The following is a 17,899-nucleotide window of genomic DNA, read 5'->3' on the forward strand; positions in this document are numbered from 1 at the left end:
AGTTTGTGCCCACTCTCCTAATAGGACCTATATGCATTTGTGGGAGAATATGCTTTGGAGGGAACCATTTTTTTAACTACTGTTCTTAATATACCATCATGTTAAATACCTTTGATAAAAAGTAAACTAAATTTGATCATTAATGGCAAACAAACCAATAGAAGCTTATGAATGATAGTACTAGAAATCCTGTCTCTCAGGATTACCCCTGGAGTCCTGAGAGTAGTAGTCAGTCACCCTGCAGCCAGTCTGCCAATGCGAAGAGAAATTGGGGATGTAGTGATGAAAAAGGTACTACATTTTAATATTTTAAAAAATTGCTGGACTCAAAAATGGAAAAAAATCTTTAATTTCCAGAAACCTTACTTTGAAAAAGTTCATAAAGAAAAAACAAACAAGATTGAGATAACATAACAATCTTACTGTTAGAGGGAACCAAGAGATAATTTACTCCACTTTAATTTTACAGATGAGGAAGTCTGGCCCAAAGAGACTTAAGTGACTTACCCAAGTTATACAGTAAAGCAGTCCACACTAAGAACTAGGTCTCCTTACCCCCACGCTAGCACTCTTTCTACTTTATCACCCTTCCTCTTATTTGCAGAAGCAATTTCAAGCTTTTGTTCCATAACCACCATGAAGACTTTGTCTCAATTATTAAACCAAGTGAGTGAGGTCTGAATTAGCAAGGTTTTGTTGGATTTTAGTTGCATTTATAGTTCTCAAAAGTTAGTTACCCCACCCCATACCTTCCAATCCAGGTTTTAAAACCATACCCTGTATGTAGATTCTTCTATGGGCCTTAAACTTTTATTTTCTATTTTATTTGTTGGAGTATTTTGTGATTCTAGATTTCCAGTTGATTTTTCCACCTTTAAATCTGAGCTTCTTGAAGACGATCTTAAAGATAAATTCTTAGTGGAGGGATCTTTTGATTTCTTGGTGCAACTCTGCTCTGTGCCACTGAAGGGAAAGAAAATTCATAAATAATTTAACATGTTGAATGTCTGCACTATTTTCTCCCCAGTATTCATGGTTAGAATAATAGATTCGAATATTTTCATTATAAGACATTTACGTTAGAGAGTCTAATTGACAAACTCCCTAGTTAACAGGTACTTTGGCAATAAAAATAACAACTCTCATGCTTTAATATTTTGAATTCTCAACATTTTCAAACAAAATTCTTGGCTCTTGGCTTGAATCATCCACAGAATAAAAGCTACAGTGTGTAAATACTTTAGTACTGGGTTACATGCTATAGCTTGAAGAATTGGAAAGAAAAAGTTATTGTACCTGTCAGAAAGTGTGCTTTTATTATGGTGTTTGGAAGTCTGTACAGCTTTGCTATAATGAGGGATTCTTGTTCTTCTATTCATTTTCTTATGGTTTTCTTTTCCACTTTCAAAATCACTTTCAGAAGTCATAGTTGTTTCTCTTTTTAATTTGACAACTTTCAAAGAAGTACAACTTTTGGGAGAATTAGATGCCTATAATAAAAAAGGGGGTTTATTTTTAAAGTTTCATCTTCTGTAAAGTAAAATTTGAAATGTAAAAATGTTCCTATTTTTACAATGATAAAAGTTGATCAAATGGGTGTCTGATTAAAATTTCAAAAAAAGAATTCCTAAGACAAAAAGAAAATCTTTAATCTGAAGTACAACAGATAAAGTATATCTCCTTATTTATTACACGATAGCATATATTTATTAGTCAATTGTAAAAATGGCTTTATAAATTATACTTATTTGAGCAAAATGTAGGTGTCAGAGTCTAATGTGAATTTGTTATTTAACCCCAAAGCATCATATAAAGCTAACTCTAAAAGCATATGGTTAACTACATATATATATGTGTGTATGTAAAGACATACATGTACACATACATACATGTATATGTAGGTACACATGTATATACACACATAATAAGAAGTATTGTTGCTAGTTTTAAATGAAACCAACAGGGCAGAGTAAGCCACTGAGGAAATGCGAATGAAGATTCTGAAGCAGTCCTGAGATTCAAAAGCTCAAGGATGGGACATGAAAGCCTCTTCACTAATGTCAGGAAGAAAGGAATCCCCAGCTGCTGACTATCTGCATCAGGTATTACTTAGGACAGGTCATTTTTCCTCTCTAGATTTCATCATATGACAATGGAGGAGGTGAGAGGGGCTGATCTCAAAGATAGCCTTGATAAGACTCCAAGGATGTTCACCACACAGGATTCCATTAGACTCCACTTAATTCACCCACCTAAAATAATTATTTCCTCAGTGAGTGTTGTTAATATTTAAAGAGAAAAAAAATGTGTTAGAGTTACAAAAATCATTTAAATAGACACATTTCTCAAATAATTCCCAGCTTTTATAGCTCCCTAAATTTCTTTTCCCTAAGGGAAAAATATAAGGCAGAAATGAATTACATTACTAAGGAGCTGTGAAATCTGGTCTTCTAATTTTTTAATTCTCATCTCACTGCTCAAATTATTTTCATCAAGCTTATTTCTTTCTGGCTCAGAAGATGAAGCAACTTCTACAGAAGGAAGGAACATGTTATCTGCTGGTATACTTGCAGGCTTTTGATCCTGGGACATTTCCTGATTGATGTCGAGTGTGATTCCTGGTAAGTTACCAGAATTCTACAGAAAAAAATAGATGAGGTTTTTTTTTTAATTTTGGCAATTAAAAAAGTTAGAAATACGAAGCTTTTCTATAAAAAGAAAAAAAATTAGACCTCTTCTTCATTTAGCTGAGAATCACAACAAACTAGATTATCCAAAAGACTTTCTAAACATTGTAGATCTGATGGATTTCCTTCTACCATATCTACCGGTTCACCAAATATATTCATCCCATCTAGGACTGTTAGCTGGGGCAAGGTCTGGAGAATGATCCCTCTGTAACCTAAAGTTGAAAAAAATTCATATTAAAATTAGTATTTAAAAATATTTTACATTTCTAAAAAATAATCTAAAAATATCATATTGCATATCTTCCAGTTGATAAAACTAATTTTCTATATCACAATTAATATATCCCTACAGAAAGCCACTTAAGCCTCTCCTTACACCATACAATTTTTCTTAAAACATTTTAATTCATTCAGCAAATATTCATTAAACACTATATACAAGACACTAATGAAGTTTAAAGAATAGCAGCATTAAACCCCTTTGCTCTTAGTGTTCATGAAGCTCTAAATATGCATGTACAGGGAGCTATCAGCTGTTTAGGGTGGCCAATCATAGAGAATGTTACTTATTTCTTATTTTTGTGGACAAGAAAAAGTCTGATGTGGTATCAGTCACAGTTAGCCTGCTGATATGTACTCTACATTATAACAAAAACATCTGGAAAATATCACTAACAATAATTATTGAAATAAATGATGAATATTACTTATATAATTACTATGCAGGTAAGTATAACTAATTTTATGCCTGATTAATGTTAGAATCATTTAGGATCATAATTCCTCAAAGGATCTGTGATTTCACTGGTGGGTTTTTCCCCATCAAGAGGATTTTTAACATTTTTTCTAGCTTTATAAGTATACCATTTGTCTTTTGAATTCCATGAAAATTTGTCTCTGATACTCTTGGTGATGCCCTATGAATACAAGTCATAGAATACCACAATCTAAAAAATAAAATTTTAAATGACTCATGGGGCAATGGAAAGACACACAATAGTTGTAAGAATGCTGTAGTATATAACAATGACGTCCTGGGGGTAAAAGAAACACACAAAATTATTTCCTGGGCATAAACAAGATCACTAAAGACATTTATGACTAGAAAAGGAGGTGCTATGTAGTGAGGATGAGAGACGGATGACTCATGTGTTACACAGGTACCAATGAGATACTGAGAGGAGCAGAAGAAAGTCTTCAGTATACTGGATGGATACTTTTTAGAAGACTTATAGACACAATGAAGAATGTCACGGGATAACAAGGCAAAGGGAACTTAGAAACTATACCACTAAAGAGGGTACAATAACAACTCACATTTATATAGTACTTAACAGTTTACAGATGACTTTTCTCAAAACTACCCTCTGCCATAGGAAGTATATGCATTTGTTTATCTCCATTTTGCAAATGAGGAAACTAAGCAACAATTTAAATGTCTTAACCAGGGTCACATAACTAGAGAATGTCAGAGCTGTAGAATCAAATCTACTAAACCCAAGATCAGTATTCTTTCTACCCAGATCACACTGATGAGATCACAAGTTTAAGTAAGAAGTTTCTAAGTTCCAGATGCAAAGCTGTTTAAGTACTTAAATTTAGTAATCCTTTAGCCCAAACATTCCAGTTTTTGGGCAACTCAAGTTACTTGTTCTGTTTTGTGGGCTGAAGACCAAAAGGAATGACAGCTATAAAAATCCCCACATTTCAGTCAACAAATAACAAACTCTGAGGGTCTTTAATACAGTGCTAAAATAAATTGCTCCTACCTGGTTGATCACAGATTGGATTATTTTTTCCATTTTTCTCCAAAGTAAGATTAGTCAAGAAATGCAATCCTACCATGCATTGGAGTAAGTGATGAATACTACTTATATAATTGCTATGTAGGTCGATGTGACTAATTTTATGCCTAGTTCCACGAAGGTATAAAAAGCCTGTAATACACATATACAAACAAGTTATAACAGAACTTTTTGCTATGTTTAATTAAAAATAAGCATTAAATAGGTTCTATTCATCTTGACAGATGGGTTGGCTTTTGTTACTGTATAAAAAGAGCCTGTCTATCCCATTAAGTTCTTGTTCTTGTAGCATGCTAGTAAGCAGGATGACACAGAGTTCAAATTCAGTACCAATTTATGAGGTAGCCAGGCTTAGGAAACATGTCCTGGCTCTACCCACAAGTAGTCAGCCGGTACCTTCCTTGAGGCAAAATATTAAACATATCAACTTGCAATATAGTCTGCCAGCCCTATCTCTCTCAACATAATTGGTTTTCATTCCCTTAAGACATGATTTATCAATTAACAGGCATCCACTGAGGGTACATTTCAGTTCACCTTTGCGCAGCAAACATATAGAAAAGTATGCGTTGGTTTCAGACTTGACTAAAGGTAAAAAACACATTCTCAGTCCAAATTCCTGGGAAAAAATCCACAGTAGTCTTAGAAACATGGTTAATAATCATAAAATTTAAACACCAGTAAGAAGCATCGTTCCTTCATTTATAAACTATTTACCACCTACAGTATGTATAGAGTCATGTTAGGTACATTAAGAGATAAAAAAAAAAAGGTGGAGTCCCTGCCTACATGAAGCTTATAGGCTAGTGTATGTGCATGCTGCCTAACTGCCTAGGCCAACCTCCTTCCCCTGAATATATAGCTTTGTACATGCTTTGTGTATAATCTGTATTTACTTACATGTGCACGTGTTATTTCCACCAGCAGGATCTATACTCCTTGATGGTGGGGGATTGCATAATTTTTGTTTTGGTATCCCCAGTGCATAGCATAGTGTCTAGCAAATAGTAGAAGCTTAATAGAGGCTTGTTGATTGATTGTACTATTTCAAACTGTTTTTCTTTATATCTAGAAGCTTTTAGTTCTTTCTTCTAAAGGGGTTTATCCTGAGTGATAATTCTAACGTAATAATCCTTATCAAGGATTTTTATCTTGACTAGTAAGTTTGTTTAGTATCCTTTAGGGATTTTTTACACTATAGAATGGGGTATTAGGTGTCATTAAAAGTTTCACTATTATATTTTATTAATTCAGCATATTTAAGCAATTGTAATTTTTGTCCTGCTTGTAGTACTAGGTGCCATTAAAAGTTCACTATGATGATTTATTAATTCAGCAAATTTAGGTTGCTGTACAGTTACTTTCCTACAAGAATCCAAACTCTGGTTGCCAACTGAAAGAGCCTAAAAAAGAAATGCTTACTTCCACCATTAAAAGTGAATGATTCATATTCAGGAAAATATAGCTGCAAAAGGCCACAGATAACTACATTCTAATTAGAAGCAGATATTAAAAAGTCTATTTTGTTGAAATAGCTCTAATTTTCTATGATTCTACAAACCCAGCTCCTCTACAATATACCTTTCCTGATTGTTCTAGTCCACAAATCTCCAAATTCCCTAAAGCATTTTATTTTAGTCCCCCTTGACATAATTCATATTTTACTTGGTATTAATAGTTATTTGAATACATTTTTTATCTCCCTATAGAAAACTGTTAAAGTATTTAGCAGGGATCAGATCTTATTCTTCTCTTGTATCCCCTGTGGCACTTAGCACAGTGTCTCATACACAGTAGGTGCTTAATAAACACTTGAGAAATGAATATTCAATGGAAATGATCTGTGATAAGAATACATGGTCATTGCATGTGTTTCACTCGAAAGTGAAAGATGAAGTATGACTGCAGGTGTCATGTGTTATATGTAACCAGAAGAAGAATAATAATTATATTTAAAATCTTGAGGATTTAGGAATGGAATCAAAAACTTGTTTGGAACTCATTCCCATTCTCAGGGAAGCAAGAAGGTCAATCGACCTGGGATAAGTTAGAATGATATAGCATAATTGTTTTATGCCCTTGGCATTCCAAGAGACCTTTCTGCAATAGTGACTACCAGGGGCACAAAGCTGATTAGGTTCCTGTGAGAAGTGAGTTCAATACTCTTCTTATTTTGGTTTTTCAATCTTGTTATGTTTATATATCTACTTGCCATTCATTACTACATTTATCACTATATCTCTTCAATGCATAACATTTAGTCAAAAATATAGAACTGTATATAGACAAGAAAAGAAAAAATAACTTCAATTGAATTATGTACTACATCAAACTACTGTACAATTTTTTATATTATTCTATACATAGAAGTCTCTGAATTAACCTTTTAAAGTTTTTTTTAAATTGTTTCAAATTGAAATTGATTTATACACCTAATATGCTGGAATTGAGCCATCCCCACTAAGTTACTCTCTACAGTTGAAGTTAAATAACAAAAATCATCCCCATTTGCTGTACCTACAGCACTCTATTCTTGCTGGCTTCCAGCTTGCTCATTTTTGAATGACAGTAAGAAGAAACATAAACTTGGTCCACAAAGTGCCAAACCAGTATGTTCCATTAAGAGTACTGGTCTATACTTAAATATATTTATACAAAAAAATTAACATCGACCTACCCAGTGCTGAAATACTTCATGATATATTTTTAATTTTTTTTTTAGCATCATAGCATTTATTTCCGAATCGACTTACCTTGAAGATCATGTATATGATTATAAGATAAATTAAGTCTAGTTAGATTCAATAACTTTTCAAGGCCTAAAAAAAATGGAAATGAAAAGCCAATATAAGAATCACTTTATTATATATCTAAATACTTTAACGTTAATCCAAAAACCAAGCAATGTCACTGTTCTTAAAATCCGTTATTATTGAGAAAATTTTCAAAAACATTTAATACAATAGGCTTGATATTTTCCTTGCAAAAGAATTCTGTCTATTAAGAAACCCTATGGTTAATTTTCAATGAATCATAATAATAAAATGCACATTCTTCTCACATAAGACAAATCAATGTAAACAGACTAATTTGAAACAGTACATAAAATTAAGTACCAACTGTTTACCTTCCACTTTTGTGATGAAATTGCAGGCCAAGTTTAAAGTACATAAATTTGTCAGTGTATTGAGTCCTTCAATCTGACTTATCTGATTAGATGATAGATCTAAATGCCGTAAATTCAAAAGATGACAAAGGCCTTCAATCTTGGAGATGTTATTGCAGTGAAGGTTGATTGTATGAAGTTTTGAACTTAACGATACTTCCAGCAGGCTATGAAAAATAGGTTTGATGAAAAATAAGACATAAAATAAATTTTAATATACTTTATATTTACATTTATACTTTATATTTAATATAATTAATAACAGAAACAAGCCCTCCTACTTTCCTGTCAAAATGACTTGCAGTACACAGTGGATTTTAGAAACTAAACCAGCATTTCAGAACAATAATGAAAATATGACAGTACACAGCAGAGGCAAATGTGCATCTCAAGATGCAACAAAACCACAATAATGAAAAATGATATTTACATTGTGCTTTATAGTTTGCAAGGGCTTTATGTATATTGCTTTGTGTTAGTATCATGTTATAAGAAGTTGATGAACAGCTCTGGTAGGTAGAAAGTACCTCAAGAACCATATTCTACTCCCAAATCTCTCTCACTGACATGCAAAAGTCTCTGAAATTCTCACTATTAACATTACTCAAGTGAAATCTAGAGCTGGCAGGGAACTAAGACATCATGGGCTGTAATGTTTGAAAGGAAGCATGGTATAGTGGATAGAGCACTAGACTTAAGAGTCATGAAGGCCTGTCTCAGACATTTACTAACTGTGTAACCACTTTTAGCCTCAGTTTCCTCATCTATAAAATGAGGGATCTGGACTCAACGGCCTTCTAAGGTTCCCTGTGACTCTAGTCTGTGACTCCACAAACTTTTAAGATGCCTTTCAGCTCTAAATTAAAAATCTGTAAACTTCTTTTTGTAGTTGAGAAAGCTATAGCCCAGAGAGGTTAAACAATAACCAGTTAGTAGCACTGTCAGGACTAGAACTCAGGTCTCCTGATTTTCACCCCAGTGTGTTTTCTACTAAACTAGACCAGACCCTTTCTCTAGCTCTGACAAGGGTAATTTGGAAATATAATTTGATTACCTTGACAACTGTTCAAAAAGAACCTTGGTTTTCCTGGGTCATTTTCCTCCTAGGGCAACTGGGACTTATATGCTTCTGAGGGGGGGATCAACAACCTTTCCACAGGCCTTCTGGAGTACACAGACTCAGCCCTTACCTCTGTGCTAGATGGGAAGGGACCTACCTCTCTTGCAACAGAAAGATAATTCTGAATTATTCCAAGTAGGAAATTCAGGAAAACATTTCCGCCAAGCCAAGTATCAAGGACTCTCTGACTCAGCACAGGCAATGGGAACAAAGATTCCCTTGAGAAGAGTTCAGAGCTACTTGAGGAGTTAATGCGCTTCCCTGGTGAATGTAGGGGCAGTGGCCAGAATACTAACAGCAGCTGTTACAGGTGTGGGCCAGCACAAAGATAAGGGTGGAGCTTCATGGAATTAACTTTTCATTACCACATATGTAACAAAAACCTTAAATTTAAAATGGAATAACACGGAAGAAATGGAACATGAATGGTGCATCCTTCTACCTTCAGAGCGAACCACACAATAATTCCTGCTAGAAAAATAAATCAATTTTGTTTTTAAAGACTCACATTACTGGAAAGGACATTCTGGAGGTGTTCAACAACTTTTAAAGTGTCTTCTAACCCATCATTCACACCGTGAACTAAATGTAAGGCTAGATAATAAAAAAAGCATAAACTCTAAAGAGTTGGACAAGACCAGAGCTCATTACTTTTCTCTAGTACTGGAGAGGTAAAACATTAGTTCCTGATAAAGGGCAAAATGCATAATAAAATCTGATAGGTAAATATCAGTAGGAGGGATAATATAGAAGGTTCATTCTTTATTAATGGGTACCTGTAGAAATATGGAGGGAGGGGGACAGATTAGAACAGCAGAGAACAGAAAGAATAGCATTCAACACACTACCTTATAGAGGAAAATGAGCAACATGTGTACTGTCCCCAATACATCCTAGGTTTTTTTTTTTTAAAGTGAATTGCTAAAAATTTCAGCTGGGTCTTCTTTACTGCTGCTTAATAAGCCTTCTTTCCCCTACTTACTGATTTCCCATTTCATTCCCCAGAGCCATTCCAAAACTTTTCCTCAAGTTTTCAGCTTTCCTCAACTGCTTTCCTAATTCTCACTTACATCAATGACCTTACCCACCTATTTCACTGAGATTAAGAAAATGACAAGGACTCTCTCAACTTATTTCTTCTCTTAAAATTCATTTAAAAATAATTCCTGTTTTTCACATTACTGTTACTTTCTTTAACATCACCAAAACTTTCCACTGATTCACATTCCCCTCCCTCCACCCACAACTCTTCCTTGTCACAAAAAATTCAGTGAAATAAAACAAATCAACACATTGACCATGTCTGAAAATATGTTTCTGATTCTATACTTCCAGTCTATCCCCACTGTGCCAAGAGTCAGAAGGCATAGTTTGCCATCGGTCTTCTGAATTAATGATTGATAATGACATTCATCAGGGTTCTGAAATCTTTCAGCGTTATCCCTCAAAACTCCTCAGTATTATCATCTATCTTCTTTTCCTTCCTTCTTATCTCAGTAGAATAATTCAGCTTTCTTCCTCACTGAGGCTGTCTATACCTGTAATCCCATCAGCACTCCCTTCCCCCTGTCTAGGACCCTGGCCCAGTAATTATCATGCCTCCCTCATGAATCTTGAATGACTCCTCTTCATCCTCAGTCCTGCTGCTATCCAACTACCATCTTATTTCTTTTCCTCCTTCACAGCTAACTTCTTGAAAAAATGATCGAGGCCTAACATGGCCACTTTCTAATCATGTGCTCTCCTTAATTCCTCAGCTATCATCAAATCCAGGGGTCATCACTTGACCTCTCTGGAGCATTTGACATTGTTGATGACCCTCTCCCCAAGGATACTCCTTCTAGCTCACCCACACATCTGGCCAAGATATAAAACACCCCACTGCTCTGATTCTCTTCCTACCCCTATTACTTTCTCATTGTCTTTTCTTTCTCTTACTCACCCCTTTAAGGCAAGTGTTCCCTCAAGGCACCTGGTGGTATGGTCCCCCCAAAACACTAGTGTCAAGAGTCAGTAAACTTATATTTGAGTCCCAGAGTTCTGACCCTTGTTAGCTGTGTCCATTTAGGCAGGTTTGAGATGTATTTTCCTTTGTGCAAAGAACACAATATTTCCTAATCTGTAAAATGTACACAAAGTACTTGTGTAAAGTACCCCACTTTAATATATAACCTACCTCACAGGATTGTTGTGATGAAAGCACTTTGCAAACCTTAAGGCACTATAAAAATGAATTAAAGTTTTCTTCTCATTGTATACTTTCCTTTGAATATCTCATTCTTTCTCCAACTATTACTCCCAAATATATGGCACTCCCAAATATTTATCTTCAGTCCTAACTTTTCTCCAAGAGCTCCAGAAGCACACCTCCAACTACCTCCACCCAGGTATCACTAGTACCTTAAACTCAACATGCTCCAAACTAAGCTCATGTTCTTCCCCAAATATGAGCAGAGTCTTGAAGGAAATTAGGGATTCTAAAGAGGTGGAAGTGAAATGGAGGTGTATTTCAGGCATAAAGTACAAACAGACTTTGCAAAAGCATGAAAGCGGGAATTAGAATGTCATGTACAAGGAAGAGCAAGTAAGTCAGTTCAGTTGGAGTTATGTGAGGGGGAATAACAAGAAAGCACTCTGGAAAGATGGGTTTGAGTCAAATTTCTGTGAAGGGCTTAAATAAATGCCAAACTGAGTACACAAGGAGTCATTGAAGCTTCCTGAGCAGTAGAATGATATGGTTAGACTTCTACTTTAGGAATATCAATTTGACAGCCAAAAAACCAAACCAAAACAAAACAAACAAAAAAACTAACAAGGAAGCAAAGAAAAGATGGACAGCTCTGAACACAATGCATAGTATTTATCACATAGGCTTTCTTGAAATGGAAATTTGTTATATATTTTGAATCCTCTCATGTTCTCCTGTATACATGACATGCTTTTTTTATTTCACTGAATTTTTTGTGACAAGGAAGAGTTGTGGGTGGAGGGAGGAGAATGTGAGAGCAGAGAATGGATGGGAGAGAAACTGGACTGAAATAGTCCAAGAGAGAGGATGAAGGCCTGGACTAGAATGGTGACCATGTGAATGAAAAGAAAGAAGTAGAATTTATTAGGGAAAGTATATGTCTATATATGTATGTATGTATGTATGTGTATATATGTATATGTATATCTAAATATCTATATATGTATAAATATACCAGTGCTTAATTGTAGCCTTCTTGGGATGGGGGGATAAAAGAACAAAGTAAAAAGTGTACAGCAGAGAACAAAAGAAAACTAACGGTGGCTGCTAGGGGGCACAGTGGATAAAGCACCAGCCCTGGAGTCAGGAGGACCTGAGCCCAGCCTTGGACACCTCACACTTACTAGCTGTGTGATTCTGGGCAAGTCACTTAACTCCACTGCCTAACCAAAAAAACAAAACAAAACAAAACAAACAAAAAAAACCTAACAAGGAAGCAAAGAAAAGATGGACAGTTCTCAACACAATGCATAGTATTTATCACATAGGCTTTCTTGAAATGGAAATTTATTGTTATATATTTTGAATCCTCTCATGTTCTCCTGTGTACATGACATGCTTTTTTCTTTTCTTATTTTGTATTTAAGTTTCAATGTTTAAGTTTATAATATGTTTTATTTTCTTTTCTTATTGTATATTTAAGTTTCAGTAATAAAAAAGGGGCAGATAACAGAAAAAAGTGAGAAAATAAAATATTAACTTTTGATTTTCTATTTGATTACATTCTGTAATTCTATTCTCTAACTGCCTGAGCCATGTTTCTGTCTCTGAGTTAAGTTCAGGAGTTCATGAGTCCAGAAGTTGTTTTCCTTTATGAATTAAATTTAAAAGTTGTTTGCCTAAAAATCAGTTTAATTGAAAGAAAAATGTTATCTCTATACAGCCTTGCACACCCATGTACAATTAGGGGGAGATCTGTTATCCTACTAACCAGCCTTATAGAATGCAGGTGGCTGCCAAGAAGGCTGTTATCTCTGTTCAACTAAGGACTCTTCTCAATCAACCTTTCTGGGCAGCGGGATGGAATTTGTTACCCCCAAATATCCAGCCAATCATATTGTTACTGCTACCTATGATACTTCAGACTTTGTAACCAATCATATTGTTTTCCATCTGTGATGCCGCCTATTCTCTGTTCTCCTATACTTCACAAAACCATATTAAGGTTAGTTAGCCCACCTCGTGGTCTTGGCTTGCTGAAGAGTCCAAGACCCATTTTGTTGTTGACTAGTAGTCTCATCAATAAAATGAACGTGCTCACAACTTTATTGCCTCAATTTACCTTAATTTTCAAACTTAACACCTGTTCATACTTGTTCTACTTTCTCACCTCCCACTCACTTCTCAACTTCTTTCAATCTGGCTTCCTTCCCCATCACTTGGCTGAAATTGCTCTCTCCAAGGTCACCAATGATTTCTTTATTGAAAAAAAAATCTAATAACCTTTTCCTTAATTCTCATCTTTCTTAACCTCTCTGTAGCATCTGACACTGCTGACTAGCCCCTCCTTCCAAGCACTCTTTCCTCCCTAGTTTGTCATGATACTGCTCTGTAACAATTCTTTTCTTATCTGTCTGACCAATTCTTTTCCATTTCCGGACTATCCATGTCCTGACCATATATTTAGTTGTATAACAGGCCCTGTCCTGGGCTTTCTCTCTTCTCTCTATATATATTTTAAGTGATCTCATCAGGTACCATAGATTCAACTACCATCTCTATTCCACTGACTCTCAGGTCTAGATTTCAAGCTTCCATCTCTCTTCTAAGCTCTAGTCCAACATCTCTTAACTATTTTCCAGGCATGTCCACTGGAATATTCCATGGGTAGATCAAACAGCTCGTCAAAAACGGAATTCATCTTCCTCTCTAAACCTGTACCACAGGTCCTAACATCTCTATTTCTGTCTTCCAGTCATACAAGTTCACAACCTTAGTTTGTCATGATACTGGCTCTGTAACAATTCTTTTTTTATCTGTCTGATCAATTCTTTTCCATTTCCGGACTATCCATGTCCTGACCATATATTTAGTTGTATAACAGACCCTGTCCTCATGTCTCTCCCCTCCTAAACTACCTTGTATTTAACTACTTTGTATTTACTCTCTTTAGATTTATTCTGTATATATTTATATATGTACCTGTTTTATCCATTAGAATGTAAGCTTGTTTGTATCTCCAGTAACTAGCATGGTGTGTGGCACATAGCAGATGCCTCATACTTGTTCAATGATTATTTTCAAAATCCCTATGAAACTGTATCCCTGAGTGCCAGAGATATTTGTAAAGAACTCAGAACTATGTGCCTGACACATAGTAGTCACTGTCCCCTTCCCTTGTTCCCTCAAAGAGCACACCTCTTCCTTTCTAACTCTTTCACATCAATTCAATAGGACCTGAATTCAAATCTGTCCTCAGACCCCAGATGCATGACCCTGGACAAGTCACTTAACCCTGTTTGCCTCAATTTCCTCATCTGTAAAATGAACTGGAGAAGGAAATGGCAAACCACTCTAGTATCTTTGCCAAGAAAACCCCAAATTGGGTCATGAAGAGTCAGACATATACTTAAAAAAAAAAAGACTGAATGACTGTAGAGTCAACTGATTCATCAAAGGCTTAAGAGAAGATAGCCAGTATAGGGGTGATGGACTGGAAAAGAAGTAAAAAATGGAGGGACTAGAGGTCATGTTGAAGCTGAAGAACAGGGCTATGAGTTTGGGGGCACAGGGAAAGATGGAATGATAAAAGATAATGATCAGACAAAGGAACAACAGCCTTCAGGAACATAAACACTCCAGGGTGATGGCAAGATCAAGGATATGAACATCTCTGAGTGTAGCGGAGGTAGGGTGGAGGAGTAGGTCATGGCAAATAAGTAATATGATGAACTGAGAAGTTATGATGTTTGGGTGAGTATCAACATATTTGTTGAAGTCCCCTAGTATGAGGGCAGGAGCAGACCAAGCTGAATGTGTCCTGACCAGAATTAACCCTTCCTGGATTAGCCTGCTGCATAAAATTTCTACATGATTTTTGTTTTTGTCATAAGAATATAAGGGAAAAGAAACTTTAATCCATTCAAACTACACTCCCAGCTAATTATGTGTGGGGCAGCCCTCCTATCCCCTCCATGCTACTAACTCCCTCAATGCTTCAATTTAACAAATATTTTATCCAGTGCCTACTCTTCGTAAGGAACTTCCTTCCCTTCACATCTTTACCTGTTGAAAGTGTATTCCTTCAAGGCCCCCCTCAAGAAATACCTTCTCCATGAAGTTTTCCTACACCACTCCTGCATCTCAATTAGAAATAACCCCTCACTTCCCTTACCCCCAAGTCTGAATATGTGTCTCTGTAAACTCGCTGAGGGCAAAGTACATTTTTTCAAAATTTTGTCTTCATATCCCCAACATGCAGAATCAGCCTGAGGTAATATAGAGGGTTGGCTTCATACCCACCTCTGACACAAACTGGCTGTGTGACCCTGGACAAGTCACTTAACTTTTTATTGCTCTTGAGTCTAGACAGCTAAGACTATAAGTTATGGAGAAGGTGCCAGCTTGAATTGGTAGAGGGAGTCTGTTTATAGCTAGTTACTATCCCTAAGCTGAGCTTAGCATCATGCTGCAGTGGAAAAAAGCAAGGACGATGAGAAATCAGAAGACATGGATTCAGCTATCTCTGCCACAAATTTTCTGTGTGAATCTGGATAATAATAATAAGATTCAAACCCTCCCTACTCCCCAATACATACTGGATGTTTGTCCCTGGATAAGTAATTTAGCTTTTTAAGGTTTTACAAAGTGCTTTACAACTATTATTATTTGATCCTTAAAAGAACTCTGGAAAGTAGTGCTATAATTATCACCTCTATTTTACAGATGAAGGAACCAGAAGGTAAGTAATTTGCCCAGGATAAGTGTCTGAGAAGAAATAAGAAAGTAGGTCTTCCTGACTCCACTGTACCACTGAGAAGATCCCAACCTGCCCAGGTAAAGAGAATTTCCCCATGATGAATTCCGTACACCAATGAAATCATAGATTTGGACAAAAAAATAATCACTGACAATTATATGGCAATTCAAAGCCTGCAAAGCCCTTTACATACATTATCATTATTTTTACTACTTTCACCACTACTTTTACTATCATCCCTATTTTACAGATGAGGAAATGAGTTTTGGAGAGTTAAAGAATTTTCCAATGGTAATTAAGTGCTAGTCAGTATCAAAAGGAGGGACTTGAACGCAGGTCTTCCTGATTCCAAGGCCAACAATCTGTCCACTACAGCAAGCTACTTAATTCTCAATGTGCTTCCTTTTCCTCCTTTATAAAAGGAGACTACATGATCTCCAAGTTGAATCTCAGGTCTACCAAGCTATGAATTGGATTAGTGAATCGTATATAGCACTTGAATGTTTACAGCTAGGTTGCTCGAATTGAATGCTGACCTGGCAGTCAGAAAGACTGGAGGTTGGAGCCTTGCTTCCTAGTTGTGTGACCCTGGGCACTTCTCTTGACCTCTTGCAACCTTAGTTTCCTCACCTATAAAAATGGGGCTCACAATAGCTGCTACCTCGAAGGGCTGTTTGTAAGGATCATAACAATAGCCAGGACTTATATATCGCTTCAAGGTTTACATAGTGCAGTAAACACTGCCTCATTTGAGCTATAATGACCCCCATGCTACAGATGAGAAAACTGAGACTGAGGTTAAATGTCTTGCCCAGAGTCACATAGGTAGTACCTACCTAAGGAATATGAGGCTAGGTTTCTATCCCCAGGGCCACCTAGCAGCCATTAGTATGTTATGATAATAAGATACTTACTATCTTATTGTAAGATAAGCTGGTATCTTATAACTGTAATACCTTTTCGGCACTCTATGAATGCTGTCTACTATTACCTAGCTCCTGGCATACAGTCAGCGCTTAATACTTGCTTCTTGATTGACAGATTGATGCTTGGCCCATCCGCAATCTGGATGCAGCTGAGCGGCCAGCGGGGCGGACGCTGCTCTCGGAGGCCCCCGAGGCGGGCCCCGGGGCCGGCTGGCGCGTCCTTACCTGCAGATGGCCTTGTCCATTAGGCAGAGCTCCCCGGGGCCGCCGCCCCCGGCTCCCCCGGCTCCCCCAGCTCCCGCCGCCCCGTCCTCCTCCCCCTCCCCCTCCATGGGCGCCCCGCTCAACTGGTGCCGCGGCGGGAGCGCGCGCCTGCAGCCAGGGAGGGAGACTTCCCGGGCTTTAGGCCGTTGCTGGGCAACCTGCCGCGGAATCCCGGGCGCCGCCTGCTTTACGGCCCTGCCGGTGAACGCGACTGCTGGGGTCCGTCGTAAAGTGCGGCGGGTGGAGCGGGCTCTGGGGCATCCCAATCCCAGTGTCGGCCGGCGGACGGGTGGAGGTGTTTTAAGAGAAGCACCCCTCCTCAGGATCCCGTGGAAGGCCAGCTTCCTTATCTGACCAAGTATGTGTGTGTGTGCATGCGTGCACACACGCACATATATAATGCATATATGCATGCACCCGCATGTAACAAACTGTAATAAATCCAAATTAGGTTTTTTTTCAAAGTTTCAAAGTTTTGGAAGAATCACAAATTGTATTCCTCACATCAGGTTTCTATACAAAAGTGAAAAAAAAAATTGGAAAACAGCAGTCAGGACGCGGATTAAGAGAATTGTGCACTTGTGAAATTGAGGGTTTGTCAGGGTTATAAAAAATGTTAAGAATGCAAGACACAGTAGTCAATAACTGTAGTAATCTTTTATTTGATAAACCCAAAGACCCCAGCTTCTGGGATAAGAACCCACTCTTTGAAAAAAACTGCTGGGAAAACTGGAAAAGAGTGTGGCAGAAACTAGGCATAGACCAAAATCTCACACCATATACCAAAATAAAGTCAAAATTGGTACATGATTTAGATATAAAGGCTGATACTATAAGCAAACTGAGAGAGTAAGGAATAGTTAACCTGTCAGAACTATGGAGAACAGAAGAATTCATGACCAAACAGGAGATAGAGAACATTACAAAAAGCAAAATAGATAATTTTGATTACATTAAATTGAAAAGATTTTGTACAAATAA

At 36.9% G+C, this 17,899-nt stretch overlaps 1 protein-coding gene across 1 annotated transcript in view; it reads right to left on the reverse strand.

Annotated features, from left to right (window-relative positions):
* The window catches only part of LOC114031833 (leucine-rich repeat and coiled-coil domain-containing protein 1-like), a 55,381-nt gene extending 38,440 nt beyond the window's left edge, over positions 1-16,941 (reverse strand). Inside the window, 8 exon segments of the mRNA XM_027846982.1 lie at positions 777-963; positions 1,297-1,490; positions 2,422-2,637; positions 2,733-2,902; positions 4,460-4,627; positions 7,249-7,314; positions 7,623-7,828; positions 16,880-16,941. Coding sequence (XP_027702783.1) covers positions 777-963; positions 1,297-1,490; positions 2,422-2,637; positions 2,733-2,902; positions 4,460-4,627; positions 7,249-7,314; positions 7,623-7,828; positions 16,880-16,899 — 1,227 coding nt within the window. The 5' untranslated portion in view covers positions 16,900-16,941.
* Between the last annotated feature and the right edge of the window lie 958 nt (positions 16,942-17,899).

This window comes from Vombatus ursinus, unplaced genomic scaffold, assembly GCF_900497805.2.
Source record: "Vombatus ursinus unplaced genomic scaffold, bare-nosed wombat genome assembly UNPS02015255.1, whole genome shotgun sequence".
In the NCBI taxonomy this organism is placed as follows: domain Eukaryota; kingdom Metazoa; phylum Chordata; class Mammalia; order Diprotodontia; family Vombatidae; genus Vombatus; species Vombatus ursinus.